Source organism: Pecten maximus, chromosome 8 (assembly GCF_902652985.1).
Source record: "Pecten maximus chromosome 8, xPecMax1.1, whole genome shotgun sequence".
Classification (NCBI taxonomy): Eukaryota; Metazoa; Mollusca; class Bivalvia; order Pectinida; family Pectinidae; genus Pecten; species Pecten maximus.
This window is the reverse complement of record NC_047022.1, coordinates 20,749,273-20,764,554: the sequence shown is the minus strand read 5'-3', so window position 1 is coordinate 20,764,554 and position 15,282 is coordinate 20,749,273. Positions and strand designations below refer to the sequence as shown.

At 35.8% G+C, this 15,282-nt stretch overlaps 1 protein-coding gene across 1 annotated transcript; it reads right to left on the bottom strand.

Moving 5' to 3' along the window:
• Positions 1–459: 459 nt before the first annotated feature.
• LOC117332736 (GPN-loop GTPase 1-like) lies at positions 460–15,100 on the bottom strand. Its single transcript, XM_033891761.1, has 12 exons — positions 14,937–15,100; positions 13,407–13,500; positions 13,106–13,145; positions 12,633–12,699; positions 10,525–10,562; positions 9,536–9,614; positions 8,575–8,715; positions 6,751–6,897; positions 3,619–3,701; positions 2,644–2,756; positions 1,988–2,080; positions 460–636 (listed from the first exon to the last, which is right to left on the bottom strand). The coding sequence occupies exons 1-12, from the start codon at positions 15,090–15,092 to the stop codon at positions 536–538; spliced, it is 1,152 nt and encodes a 383-aa protein (XP_033747652.1). The 5' UTR covers positions 15,093–15,100; the 3' UTR covers positions 460–535.
• Positions 15,101–15,282: the final 182 nt, after the last annotated feature.

Sequence of the window (15,282 nt, the reverse complement as noted above, 5' to 3'; positions counted from 1 at the left end):
AGAAAGTCAAATAAAATTGGTAATTTTTTCCTACACAAGTTTTTTTTTAAAATAAAGTGTGGTTGGGGTATGACTAGTAGTTAGCCATTGGCTTACAGTTCTAGTTAGATTTTTTCTTTAACACTAGCCCTCCACCTCTGGGTTGCGAGTTCGAAACCTACGTGGGGCAGTTGCCAGGTACTGACCGTAGGCCGGTGGTTTTTCTCCAGGTACTCCGGCTTTCTTCCACCTCCAAAACCTGGCAAGTCCTTAAATGACCCTGGCTGTTAATAGGACATTAAACAAAAACAAACCAAACCAAAGAAAGAGACCTGGCACAACTTCGCAACACTTGTGTTATACAATAATAATAAATGTATGTGTATTTACCGGCATATGATGTATGTATTTAGAAGATGCAAAACAGACGAGATGCCAAGTCTATTTGTCTCTATAAACAAAACTAAAAAAAACCCACCATTAACAATGACAAATTTTAATAGCACAGCTATGTGACAAAACAAACAACAGATTTGGTAAAAAAAAAAGTCTTTTGTCATGTTTTGTCCACGACTCCCGAGTCTTGTTTTTGTTGTTGGCGACTTTTTTGACTTTTAATAAAATTCCTGAAAGATTCCAGTTCCCTCTGTTCCTCCTCTGCAAAAGATCAAGCATGTGTGTACAGTACTACTTTAATTCATTCAAATATGATTTCATTATTAAGATTTAGTGCTTTTGTTTATTGATTAGGTAAGTAAATACTGAAGAACAATAGAGATGCAAATGAACAGTTCTTTCATCCATACTTTGAGGAAAAGGGGCAATTAATTGCCAGTTAATTAATCAAAAGAGTTTTCCATCATTGAAGATTGAAAAAAATACATTCTACCTACCTCAAACCTTTACAATGACAACCTCTACCTCCCTCAAACCTTTACCATGACAACCTCTACCTTCCTCAAACCTTAACCATGACAACCTCTATATTCTACCTTCCTCAAACCTTTACCATGACAACCTCTACCTTCCTCAAACCTTTACCATGACAACCTCTACCTCCCTCAAACCTTTACCATGACAACCTCTACCTACCTCAAACCTTTACCATGACAACCTCTACATTCTACCTTCCTCAAACCTTTAACATGACAACCTCTACCTTCCTCAAACCTTTACCATGACAACCTCTACATTCTACCTACCTCACACCTTTACCATGACAACCTCTACATTCTACCTACCTCAAACCTTTACCATGACAACCTTTACATTTTATTTTCCTCAAACCTTTACCATGACAACCTCTACATTCTACCTTCCTCAAACCTTTACCATGACAACCTCTACATTCTACCTTCCTCAAACCTTTAACATGACAACCTCTACCTTCCTCAAACCTTTACCATGACAACCTTTACATTTTATTTTCCTCAAACCTTTACCATGACAACCTCTTACATTCTACCTACCTCAAACCTTTACCAGGACAACCTTTACATTTTATTTTCCACAAACCTTTACCGTGACAACCTCTACATTCTACCTTCCTCAAACCTTTACCGTGACAACCTCTACATTCTACCTTCCTCAAACCTTTACCATGACAACCTCTACATTCTACCTTCCTCAAACCTTTACTATGACAACCTTTTCATTCTACCTTCCTCAAACCTTTACCATGACAACCTCTACCTTCCTCAAACCTTTACCATGACAACCTCTACCTTCCTCAAACCTTTACCATAACAACCTTTACATTTTACTTTCCTCAAACCTTTACTATGACAACCTTTTCATTCTACCTTCCTCAAACCTTTACCATGACAACCTCTACCTTCCTCAAACCTTTACCATGACAACCTTTACATTTTATTTTCCTCAAACCTTTACCATGACAACCTCTACCTTCTACCAACCTCAAACCTTTACAATGACAATCTCTACATTTGACCTTTAAAACTGTTTTCTTCTTTTTCGTTGAAATATCAATAGAGTTATCTGCCCTTACCATCCACCATGTCTGGGTCATGTGCGTCCTCATCACTGTCATCCTCCACCAAGCCTGGGGTGATTGCCATACCATCTGTCTGTTTCTTCAGCACTGAACAAAGACGAAATGTTTTTACATATAGCAATTCACCATCATGTCTATTGTTATTGAGTAGAAGAGTAAACGGATGCACCCCCAACCAAGTGGGGTAAAGTGAATTGAGACAGAGAGTCAATATATATAGGATATTGATATGGAAAGCGTGACCAAAAATTCTATTATCTAAAATAAAAAGGAGTCTGAGCTAGCAATTTTAAAATTTGACTGCAAGCACAGGGCATATTTCTTCTTGGGCCTGTTCGTTTATGCAGACAAACCGGTTCGTCAGTTTTGAAATGTAATACATGTATTTCAGAAATATATCTTGAAGGACCTGCAGATATCAATGCAGGCCTTGAAAATCTTTGCCAAAGCTTGTCTGAAAACAATAAATTATCATCAGGTCCGTCCTTATTTCATAAATGAACAACCTTGGTCCAACCGTTTAGGCAGAGATAAATTAAACCGGCATTTGATTTTAATCTGAAATTTGATAAGGAGACAACCCATCCCTAGCATGACATTTGATTATGTTATCAACCATAAGGTATACAGAAATGTCCGTTAGGTTTTACCAGGTTTGTCTTTGCCCATGTCCATGCGAAGTCTAGACATCTGTTCTTCCTGCTCTTCAAGATCTTTTTCTTCCTTTTCACGTCTTAGCTTCTCGTACTGGGGTCTGTAATCTCTGAAAGAAATTACCATCCTTATAAAACTGTATCGTTTTACTAATTCTACAATATATTTACTTTTTAAAGAGGCATTTATAAGGCATAACATTGTTATTGTATATTTAACTATATCACCAGTTATGTACTACCTTTAATTTTCATGCAGACAGTCCCCATTACCACCCTTGAAGAATAATGCTTATGGAAGGTGTGTTAATATTTGTTATGCTGCCATACATCGACATCTATACATATTTAATTTTCAGCCAATCGTCAGGTTGGTAAAAAATCAGACTTGTACATCTGAGATTCAACTTATCAGAGCTACAGGGGCCATCTTGGAGAAACAATGCCAGAAATAAAACTCAACTCAATAAGACATAATGTCTAAGTGAAGTTCAGCTTCTGAAATATTTATCGTCATCAATAGATTATACTGTTGCTATCAATGGAACAGAAGAATAGGTCCTGAAAATATAACTGAAGATCTAAGAGCAGGGCTTTTCCTCACTGGTTTGGGATAGCTCCTTTTTGCCTCATTTTGGGAAGAAAAGTGATGCATTGCAGGAAAGATTTTTGCAAGAGTAAACTGCAAATCTTAGGAATTTGGCTTATAATTAAATACATGTATGTAGTTTCAATTAGGAATTGGGCCCATTAACGGCCCCAAAAAGGTCTCAGAAAAACCCCTGAAGAGTTACCACCGTATTACATGTACCAAAGCATTTTGTGTATCATTTATCATTATTCAAGTCTATTTATTTTATTAAGATCCCTGTGAATATTTAAAATTTCTAAGCCAGAAACCCGTTTTGATACTGCCATGATAATACAGCTATATCAAGAGTTTAAAGACATGGAATATCACCTCTAACTTACTTTTCAAATTCCTCCGCTGCATCACTCACATGTTTGAAGAACTGTTCCACTCCCTCTCCAGTTACTGACGACACACCAACATTCTACAATAAAACATGTCAGACTTAAATAAAATACACGACACACCAACATTCTACAATAAAACATGTCAGACTTTAATAAAATACACGACACACCAACATTCTACAGTAAAACACGTCAGACTTTAATAAAATACACGACACACCAACATTCTACAATAAAACATGTCAGACTTTAATAAAATACACGACACACCAACATTCTACAGTAAAACACGTCAGATTTTAATAAAATACACGACACACCAACATTCTACAGTAAAACACCTCAGATTTTAATAAAACACACGACACACCAACATTCTACAGTCAAACACGTTAGACTTTAACGAAATACACTAAAGTAGTTTCTGTGTGAAATGATTTTATCTTGATACACTTTTACAAAGAAGACAATTGTTAAGAAAAGATTCTAAAGCTAAAACTTAATACCAAAATTTACTTGTTTTTACTTTTACCTCTTCTGGTGCTTTTATCAGGATTACACGAACAATGACACTTATTTCCTATACCAGATTTAGAGTGTCTCGTTGAAGTGTAGTTTATACTTATTTACTTCAAAGCTAATATTTCTTTTTTTTACTGTTGGAATCAATTTCATCCAAATTTCTTTTTTATTACGAAATCAAAATTTACGGTAAATAAGTAAATGCACGAGTCAATGGTGAATTGGAACTGTTAATTAGAGGCTAACTAAAATAACCCAGTAATATAGTGACCAGTTGCCATAGCAACCATAATTTAAAAAAAAAATGGCATGCACATCTACATATGGTCCTCTATATGTGTGTGAAGTTTCATTGAAATCGGCCTTTCGGTTTAGGAGGAGTTGTCCGGACAAACTTAAAGTTATGGTTCTTATCAGAAAACCGGTTTATAGTGACCAGTTCCCATAGCAACCATAATTTAAAAAAAAAAAACAATGTGGCATGCACATCTACACATGGTCCTCTATATTTGTGTGAAGTTTTATTAAAATTGGCTATTCAGTTTAGGAGGAGTTGTCCGAACAATCTCAGGAGGAGTTGTCCGAACAATCTCAAAGTAATGGTTCTTATCGGAAAACCTGTTTATAGTTACCAGTTGCCATAGCAACCATAATTTTGAAAGAAAAGAAAGTGGCATGCACATCTACACATGGTCCTCTATATTTGTGTGAAGTTTCATTGAAATTGGCCATTTAGTTTAGGAGGAGTTGTTCGGACAAACTTAAAGTTATGGTTCTTATCGGAAAACCTGTTTATAGTGACCAGTTGCCATAGCAACCATAATTTTGTGAAAAATAAAGTGGCATGCACATCTACACATGGTCCTCTATATTTGTGTGAAGTTTCATTGAAATCGGCCCTACGGTTTAGGAGAAGTTGTCTGGACAAACTTAAAGTTATGGTTCTTATCAGAAAACCTGCTTATAGTGACCAGTTGCCATAGCAACCATAAACCATAATTTTGAGAAAAATAAAGTGGCATGCACATCTACACATGATAATTAATATTTGTGTGAAGTTTAATCGGAATTGGCCCATCGGTTTAGGAGGAGTTGTCCGGACAAAATGCTTCTACAGACAGACGGACGGACGGACAGACAACCTGATTCCAGTATACCCCCCCCCCCCCCCCCCCCCCCCCCCCCTAACTTCGTTGCAGGGGTATAATTACCTTATTCAAATTCAAGGTACAAAATTAACATGACCTGGGTATCGAAATTTTTGCATTCTACATTTATGGCTGTAAAATAGGACAAATTTCACACAAATATCACCCAATACATGGAATATAATTACTGTAAATCACTTATATTTCGCATGGGATTTATTTTCGCGTTAATTCGCAAGGAGAGTCAATCGTGAATTCAAATCCCTCACGAATATTTGTATAAGAATGACAAGAATACTAAGTGGCGTCCATTTTGAATCTACCATAATCTTTAGTTGGTGAGCAAACATCGCCGTTAAAATAATGATAGAATGATAAATTATATACTTATATCAGAGTGTGTTTTTAAATTACAAAACACCAAAATTTCACACACAAAAAAGAAACCCACTGAACACTGATATTGTGGTTGAACTCCGACTTCGAGACTACGTTTTACCAGAGACGTATATACCATATGCAAGTCTCTGGTTTTACATGTAGTTAATGTAAGTATAAAAGGTACGGTCCCAAGGATCCCGGATGGTCACCCGGAATACTTCGTACGTTATTACCCACGTTGTTGTAAGTTATGTAAGGTTACATGTATTTTTGGCACTTCACATCGCTTGATTCTCGAAAAGATATTTACCATAACAAAGTTGAAATCAAACAAATTATTTATTTAATTCAAATATTCAGAGCAAATAATCGCCTGAAGTATCAATCATTCGCAATAGACTGTCCCGAGAACTGTTCATCGGTATCACTGTATACACACGTATATTAATTACAATGTACATGTACGTTAACTCACAACCTATTGTAGTCCTGTCATCTTCCAGGCATTCTTAATGAGCCGTGGGTTTTGTTCAATGTCTTACAGCGCCTTTGTAAGCCATTTAGCATGTATACAGGTACGGTAAATACAATTCAGTATGGCCAGACACCGATATCACATGATTGAATCACATGACTTTTCTTGTACAGTCACATGACTCTCATAAACAAAATGGCTACCAACATGGAAAAATCACCGATCTGTTAACGTCATTCGTGAATTTAAAGTCATTATGAGATCAGAATTCGCGAAATTATGTATTCGCGAATAAGTCAAATTAGGTGAGTTCGCGAAATTAAGAACTCGCGAAATATAAGTGATTTACAGTATGTTATGCAAATTTGCAAAGCTAAAAAGTTTCTCAACATAATTATTAACTCACATAGGTTGACATAATGTAATGAGCCTCTTTATATATTAAGTCACAAGTAGATTGGAAAAGTTAACGAGTCTCTCTGTATATATTAACTCACACCTAGGTTGACATAGGTATTAGGTAATGAACCTCTTTATAAATATGTTAACTCACTAGTAGGTTGGAAAAGCTAACGGGTCTCTCTATACATATCAACTCACACGTAGGTTGGCATAGAATTCATCCAACACCAGGGACATTGAGCGTGTGAGGTTGGAAACATAGGACGTCTCATGCTCCAACGCATCCTGGAACGCTTCAAAGTCGGTCATCCATTCAACAGCAAACCTGTTATCCACAATGTCGATCTGCATGACAATTCAAATGTTTATCCATATTTATTTCATAAACATTGGTGAATCATATCTATGTTCGTGACATATATAACAGTAAACAGCCTCTGATGGCTTGTAGATGGCTGATTTATTACAAGGGCCCAATGGGCCCGAATTGCTCACCTGCAATGCAGTGATCTTTTCAAATATGGATCCTGCAAATATAATGTCTCTCGGCACTTAAGCTATTCACTAAAAGTCATTTAAAGATTTAAGCATACTTGATCGACGTGACCTTGAATGTGAGTCAGGGTCATTCATTTGAACAAACTTGGTAGCCCTTCACGCCAGCATGCTAAAGACCCAATATCAACTCCATGGGACTCTTGGTTATTGAGAAGAAGTCGTTTAAATATTTCAGCCTTTTTGACCCCTTTGACCTTGAATAAAGATCAAGGTCATTCATTTGAACAAAGTTGGTAGCACTTCACCCCAGCATGCTACAGACCTAATATCAACTCCCTTGGATGCTTGGTTATTGAGAGGAAGTTGTTTAATGATTTTAGCCTTTTTGACTCCTGTGACCTTGAATGAAGGTCAAGGTTATTCATTTGAACAAACTTGGGAGCCCTTCACCCAAGCATGCTACAGGCAAAATATTAGGTCTCTGGGACTCTTGGTTATTGAGAAGAAGTCATTTAAATATTTTAGCCTTTTTGACTCCTGTGACCTTGAATGAAGGTCAAAGTCATTCATTTAAACAAACTTGGTAGCCCTTCACCCAAGCATGCTAAAGACCCAATATCAACTCCCTGGAACTCTTGGTTATTGAGAAGAAATCGTTTAAAGATTTTAGCCTTTTGACTCCTGTGACATTGATTGAAGGTCAAGGGCATTCATTTGAACAAAGTTGGTAGCACTTCACCCCAGCATGCTACAGGCCAAATATTAGGTCTCTGGGACTCTTGGTTATTGAGAAGAAGTCGTTTGAAGATTTTAGCTTTTTTGACTCCTGTGACCTTGAATGAAGGTCAAGGTTATTCATTTGAACAAACTTGGGAGCCCTTCACCCAAGCATGCTACAGGCAAAATATTAGGTCTCTGGGACTCTTGGTTATTGAGAGGAAGTCATTTAAAGATTTTAGCCTTTTTGACCCCTGTGACCTTAAATGAAGGTCAACTTAATTCATTTGGACAAACTTGGTAGCCCTTCACCCCAACATGCTACAGGCCCAATATTAGGTCTCTGGGCCTTTTGGTTATTGAGAAGAAGTTGCTTGAATGGAAAAGTTGACGACGGACGCTGCGCCACGGCATAAGCTCACTTACCCTTTAGGTGAGCTAAAAATTAAAGGAATTCATGGCTTATTTTCAAGTCTGCCTTATTTCAAGGACTTGCTAATTGAAAAAGGTTTTTGCCATAAATAAAACAAGAAAATGTCTGTAAGACATAAATGCTCCCACTACAATGTGAAATTGGTTTCTATGTTCTAAAAGAGAATAAAACTGCTGTTTACAATGAATTGGGACAGGATGTGACATGAAAGGAAACAACAGTATGGGATGGGATGCACATGGGCACTATATGCCACCCCTCCATTTCATGGCCGGGCCATAAAAAGATTATTTATTATAAATACATAAGATGTAACATAAACTTATCTCCGTTACCACGGAACTTACCACAGTGGTAGTATAAATTATTCTTACCTTGTTCATGGCTACAATGAAGGGGAGCTTGGTTTTGTATAAGATACTACAAGCGTACAGCATGTTGGACATAAACGTAACTGGATTCACACTACGAGACGTATCCATCACATACACAACCACAGTTGGGAAGGTGGATGCCTGATAAAACACATTAAGTCAGGTACATATATAATCATGTCAATCAGATTTATTACGATATATTTATCAAGCAATAAGTCCTGTGAGCTATATGTACAATATCTGGCTCAAAGTAGATCAGGGCTGGCTTTTTAGAAGGCAGTGAAAATGTATTTGTCTGCATTTCTAATTTACTAGGTGTTGGTGGACTTATTATCAGGCATGGGCTTATTGTCAGATAAATGGTACTTTAAATAATGATAAAATAAAACCTCTATAGGTTGTTAAATTTATATGTAGATATAAACATGATTGTATGTAGCATATTTCACCAGACTCTACACACTACGCTAGAGTGTAATTAGGTTTTATATATTAATTTGTGCTACATTATATCATAATTGCATTTGATAGTATAAGATGAAGTATATTACCAATGATTGCTATTTCTCTGTCTTGTAATTAACCTATCCTCTATGACTTTGAGCCAGACATTGAGTGTTGGTCCATGCTACTTGTAAGATCATTTTGTTAATTTAATGCGTGAAATGTATTATCACAAAAATTTCATCTTTGAAATCAACAGATATGCAATTATTATCAACAATATATCAAAATACTCTCACCATATGGTTATCATCACTATTGTTCCATTGACCCATTGTTATTTTGACAATATAATGATTGTTTCGAACGTGTTGTGATGAACAATAGATTTGCGAAATAAATTTTGAAGCAAAAACAAACAAGTGTTTTTGAAGCTTGACATTGACGGCAGGCAACATTATATCATTATGTACATGCCTGGCACCATGTAACATGGTGGTGATGGCTGACTTACAAGTGTTTCTGTGATGATAGTTCCGGAGGCTGACCAGGTGAATACTTCTATCTGACCAGGTGTGTCCAGTATGATGTACCTGTAAATTACAGAAATATTTTCTATGTACAAATCTGAAGAATGACAGATTATCTTGAGTAGTGTTAAGAAATTCTGGGAAGTATATAATATCCAAGCTATGGTCTTTGTGTGTGAAGTTAGGCAACAGCCTATCTAAAATAGTTACACAATAAAACATTTACACATTTTGGTAGATTCACAATTTTGATAAATAACATCAAGACCTCTATAGAGAGTTCAGCTGCTTGCATATCTGGGTTTGGTTTGTTTTTGTTTAACGTCCTATTAACAGCCAGGGTCATTTAAGGACGTGCCAGGTTTTGGTGGTGGAGTTCCCCCTAGAAAAACCACCGGCCTACGGTCAGTACCTGGCAACTGCCCCACGTAGGTTTCGAACTCGCAACCCAGTGGTGGAGGGCTAGTGTTAAAGTATCGGTACACCTTAACCACTCGGCCATCGCGGCCCCCGCATATCTGGGTCTTAAGAAGAGGAATGGTGAAATTTACGCTGATTTTACCCTTTGGACCCTATACCCACAACCGTACCAGTGGGCCATTCTCAAAATTGTTGATGCATCAAAATGTCATCTTAAGATTTTAATTGACAGGTCACCTTAATCAAAACATTTATTTTTAAAATTTTGGCCTATAGAATGCTAAAAGCTTAAAAATATGTGACCTCAGCTTGTTGAGAAAGACAAACCACCTTGGGTAGGTATTGAACCACATTATTAAGATTTTCACCATCATCTACATGATATTCTATACAGGAGCAGCTATTTCAGCCCTCTGGTAATGTCAAACTTATATAATCATTTACAAATTAAAATTACCGGGTATTACAACCATTATCATCAGTTAATACTGTCCTAGCTAGATTTGCTATTTTCTAAAACACAGTTATTATGAATTCATTATTTAAAACATACTCATGTTCAGTTGATTTCTGCTCCAAAAATTTCATCACCTGTAAAATAAAAGATGAAGTTTAAAACTTATTACTGCAAAATTACACAAAGGGTCTGATTGGTCGACAATTTTAGTTAGCATTCTGCACAGAGCTGTCGAACAATTAGAGATTGCCCGTTGCAAAACTGCTCTAAAATACATTGTATATAGCCTATTTCCATACATCATTGGCTATCACAACCACTTTTGGTCCATTTTCTCAATCTAATTGAAATTAGACTTGTAATTTCCGCTCCTCTATGATACACTGCCATACAAGATCTAACATCTCCCTGCAGGAGGTCATCTCAGCATGACCTTTGAGCTTCAAATATAAGCCAAATATAAGCCAATGACAGCATAAGTCAGCCAATGAAAAAGAGTCATATATGAGCCTTCCTTGGCATATTCTTGGTATTACGACCCAGCGCTTGATTTGAAATACTCAAAATTTCACCAACATCATTTGTGGACTATCTTCATGACCAAAGTAAGAAAACAGTACATGTTATTCCCTTTCAGATTAAATATTTTCTTCATAATGCTTTTGCCTTCACTGTCTATCTCTCATACGATGAAGGAAAAACCACACAGACAGCTCAAATTTTTTTAACTATGAATTCCTTGAGGCCTTCTCGGTGATGCCGGAGTTAGCAAAGCCATTGCTACCAGTGTGTACCGTTGCTATTGACAATCGGAATACCTCGGGAACATTACATAAGTATACTTCTGAAGAATGAAATCACAGAGATAATTTCATAGGTGGCATGCTGAGATGACCTCCTACTGGGTATTGTAAGATCTTGTATTGCAGTGTATCGTAGAGAAGAGGAAATTAAAAGGCTTGTCTTAATTAGATTGTCCATTTTCTCATCTTTAAATCACTTAGTTGATATCTAAGCATTGAAAACCAATTAAGGTACATATGTACGTTGCTGAAGTTTGTTTGATATTTCAGTCAGAATTAACTTAAATCAAAACCAAATTGAAGCTCACCCCCGTCCCCTCCCAACTTGAAAAGTGTTACACCTTGTTGATATAGAAGGAGTTAGGAGTTTTTTTACTATAAATACTAACCAGCTGCAGACACTTGTGGTTATATCAACTTATTAACTGAAGTCATTTCATGTACATGTATAATGAAAATATGTTGTCCTGTAATAAGCCCAGGGAGTCAACACATACACATTGAATCAAAATGTGGAATATACAACACCAAAACTTCTAAATCTATTTGCAGAAAGTAGGTATTATATAAACCCATTCCTGCATTGGAATGTGTTCAATATGAGCTGCAAAATTTTCTGTCTCTATCCCTGTAATCACAATTTTAACCAACCATGTCTTCTGGGGTTAGAAAAAGAGTTATCTGAACATAGGTGCTTGTGGCCAGCAGAAGCAGCTTTGCTAATTGTTTGAATTATTGAAGGGAGATAAGCAGTTTGAATTATTTAAGGGGGATAAGCAGTTTGAATTATCGAAGGGAGAAAAACAGTTTGAATTATTGAAGGGAGATGAGCAGTTTGAATTATTGAAGGGAGATAAGCAGTGTGAGTTTTTGAAGGGAGATGAGCAGTTTGAATTATTGAAGGGAGATAAGCAGTTTGAATTATTGAAGGGAGATAATCAGTTTAACATGATGCATCAATATTATCAGCTAATATACACAATGCACTGAAGCATCTTTGAATCAGGGCACACCTCTATTACCATACTTTTGAAAATGATATCATGATCATATGATGGCATATTTACTGAACTGTAATATGTACAGTGTTTTCCCAGGCCATTTTGGGAAATTGCCACCTGGTGGAGGTGGTGAATTTTCTGACCTGACAGCAACCGTTTAAAAATAGGAATATGGGGCCCATACATTAATTAATTTCTCATCGTCATCATATGAAAATGTGGCAGATTTTAATATTTTGGGAATCTTTATGACTTCATCAGGGAAAATAAACATAATACACAATTGAAAATTGGGCTTTTAGTTGGCCTGTATTATATGCAGTAATAACACTGGTGTCTTATTACCAGGCAAGGGGCTTATTGACAGACAGATACAAAACAATCAATGAAAAGTACATACCTGATCAAACCTGGTGGCAAACAAATTCAACGAGGTAACTATTCCTCCATTTGGCCCTAATGAGTATCTGGTTTTTGGAATTAAGGTCCAAAATAGCAATATCCAAATCAAAAGTATATAGTAGGAACATCAGCACATTTATCAAAATATGAGTCATAAAGAATATTTAACTGTCAGGATTAAGGCTGTAAATGTTTAATTAACAAAGATGCTGGATAAGTAACATCATTGTCGATTTTTCATGACTCTTGTGATGCAGGCGTGACAAAATCACAAATTATTTCAGATTATAAATTTCAGTGTACATCAAATTACCCATAATATTACTAATAGTAACATTTAAATGTTTCCACTATTTTCATAGAAGTTTTAAAAACTATCAACAGCTGTTGTACATTTTGACCAATATTGGATCGACTCTTCCGTCATAATTTGGCCATTGTGTCAATCAGCTGGTATCATTTAAAGGATACTGTTTCATAACTTCTTTGTAATTCACAGTGTCTCGAATATCTGAAATTGAACATTGAAAAGAAACAAAAGTTGATATGTATAACCCATCAATACCTATAATTATGCAAATCAAACATCACACAAGATTAGAAATAAAAGGATTTCAGTAAAACAGATTATTTTAATTTCTACTTCTAAATAAACCATTGGATGCTATCAGTCATCTGAATAACATTTGAAAGTTTTGGAATAATATTTTCAGAACAGGAATATGGAAACATCCAGACAATCTCTACATGCATCCATGAATAATTATCTCACCAATATTTGCTGGAAAGGGGACTTCTAAAACAGCTGGGTCAAGATTGATGACATATGGGGGCTTCTTTCTGGCATGAAGATGGGCTGTGATTCTCTAATGACAAAACAAATTTAACAATAATAAGTCTGTACAAGTATGTGGCGTGAACATTAAAAAGTAATAAGTCACTATGTGGTTAGTTAATATCAACATGTCTAGACTACCTGTACAAAATATTGACCATCTTCATCCAGCTGAAGATCACGTCAAACCCTACTCCAATAATATTAGAGGTTTACACGACAGGAAACTTTTGACAGGCTGTCATGAAACCTCTAATCACCACCGCGCATAAAACCTGTTGCTGTGACCCACCTAATTAAAGTCGTTTAAAAGTTATCTTTACTCACATTTCATATGATCTGACCTAATTCTATCTATCTATCATAAATACACAAAGTCACACAACGTGTGTCCATATCTATATCCAAGATCAGTGATTATTAGCCTCTTTTGTCGTTTAAGCGTAGGTACCATTTGTATATACCGTCATACTTGTTTTGATTGTGACCTATCGAGGTTATTTCCGGTTTATCCAAATATGGAGTTGAAATAGACGAAACAAACGAAACGCTGTGAAAATATTACGCTACGTTTTCCGTTTTATTTGCATTCCGTATTTTATAATAACCGGAACAGCAAAGTTGTTTTAGTGACCCAATATTTAACACAGTAGGTTGCAAGTGAATTATTGTGGATATAATTATATTTAAGACAGATGTGAATGAAGGACTGCAGTAATGTTACCAAGGAGAAAGAGAGGAGTTGGATAATAAATCATAATCTCCAATGCAAAGTTTAGACTCAACTGAAAATGGGATGTATCATTTCTTCTGATGCTATGAGTGTGTTTGTGGTTTTGTTTTCCTCTTCTTTCTTAAACAGTACAAGAAGTTGTAATATTGTGATTTAATTTCAGGTTACAACAAACAAACAAAAATCCAGTTATTTTTTTTTTCAATTGGAGATTTCATGTTTTTCACTTTTGACCTGTACAGATTTTTTTTTTTTTTTTTAATGTAACATTTCAGGCATAAATCTTGACGCATCTGCGAATGATAATACAGGCCTTGAAAGTCTTTGTTAAAGTTCATCAGAAAGCAACATGAAAATACTTGGTCTGTATTTATTTCACAAACACTCTTGTCCACAAATTAAAATGTTAAGAGTTTCGGCTACATTATAGAAGTAATAAAGACAGTCTGTGTCATGCAGGTTTTCACAATCTTTTTGGATGTCAACAATATTATAAGATAATTCAATGATATATACAGTACCTTACACGTCGTGTACGTGCATCATTAATTGAGGTCTATGGTTTGACATAAGTCATTTTTCATTGTTTTAACACACGATGAAGAGGATATAATTTTAATTTAGAGCACGTAATGCATGATATAACACTATCAATCATTTATATTGAATAACGTCATTCATGTTTTCTACTTTCTGTTTATTCAACAACAAATACTAAAGGTGATTATTTAAACCTGAACAAATGTTGTTTTCCCAGATCCAGCCATGCCGAGAACTATTATGCATGTTGGCTTCTTACGCCCGTCACTGGAACTCTGGGGCGACGACATGGGCTCAGGGTGGCTACAAGCACTGGCTCCTTCTTCCCCACGTGCACCATCCGTCTCCATATTGTTTTGAAATAGTGAGTGGTTTAATTTTCCTTATTTTCGTACCAATTATTATTAAATAAATAAAGAATATTTATATCAAAATATATGAAAATATTATGAAATTGATTTAATACAATCACATGTAACACAGAAATCTTATTGTAACGTGATGATAAAAGGAAAATCGAGACTAAATACTCTAGCTTTA

Bases quoted from the DNA above. Each gene is read 5' to 3' on its own strand.
- LOC117332736 (XM_033891761.1), bottom strand. From the start codon at position 15,092: ATGGAGACGGATGGTGCACGTGGGGAAGAAGGAGCCAGTGCTTGTAGC. The intron at 10,563-12,632 runs GTATGTACTTTT...TTTATTTTACAG, and splicing joins TTGCCACCAGGTTTGATCAG to GTGATGAAATTTTTGGAGCA. The intron at 3,702-6,750 runs GTGAGTTGATAT...GTTTTATTGTAG, and splicing joins AATTCTATGCCAACCTACGT to AATGTTGGTGTGTCGTCAGT.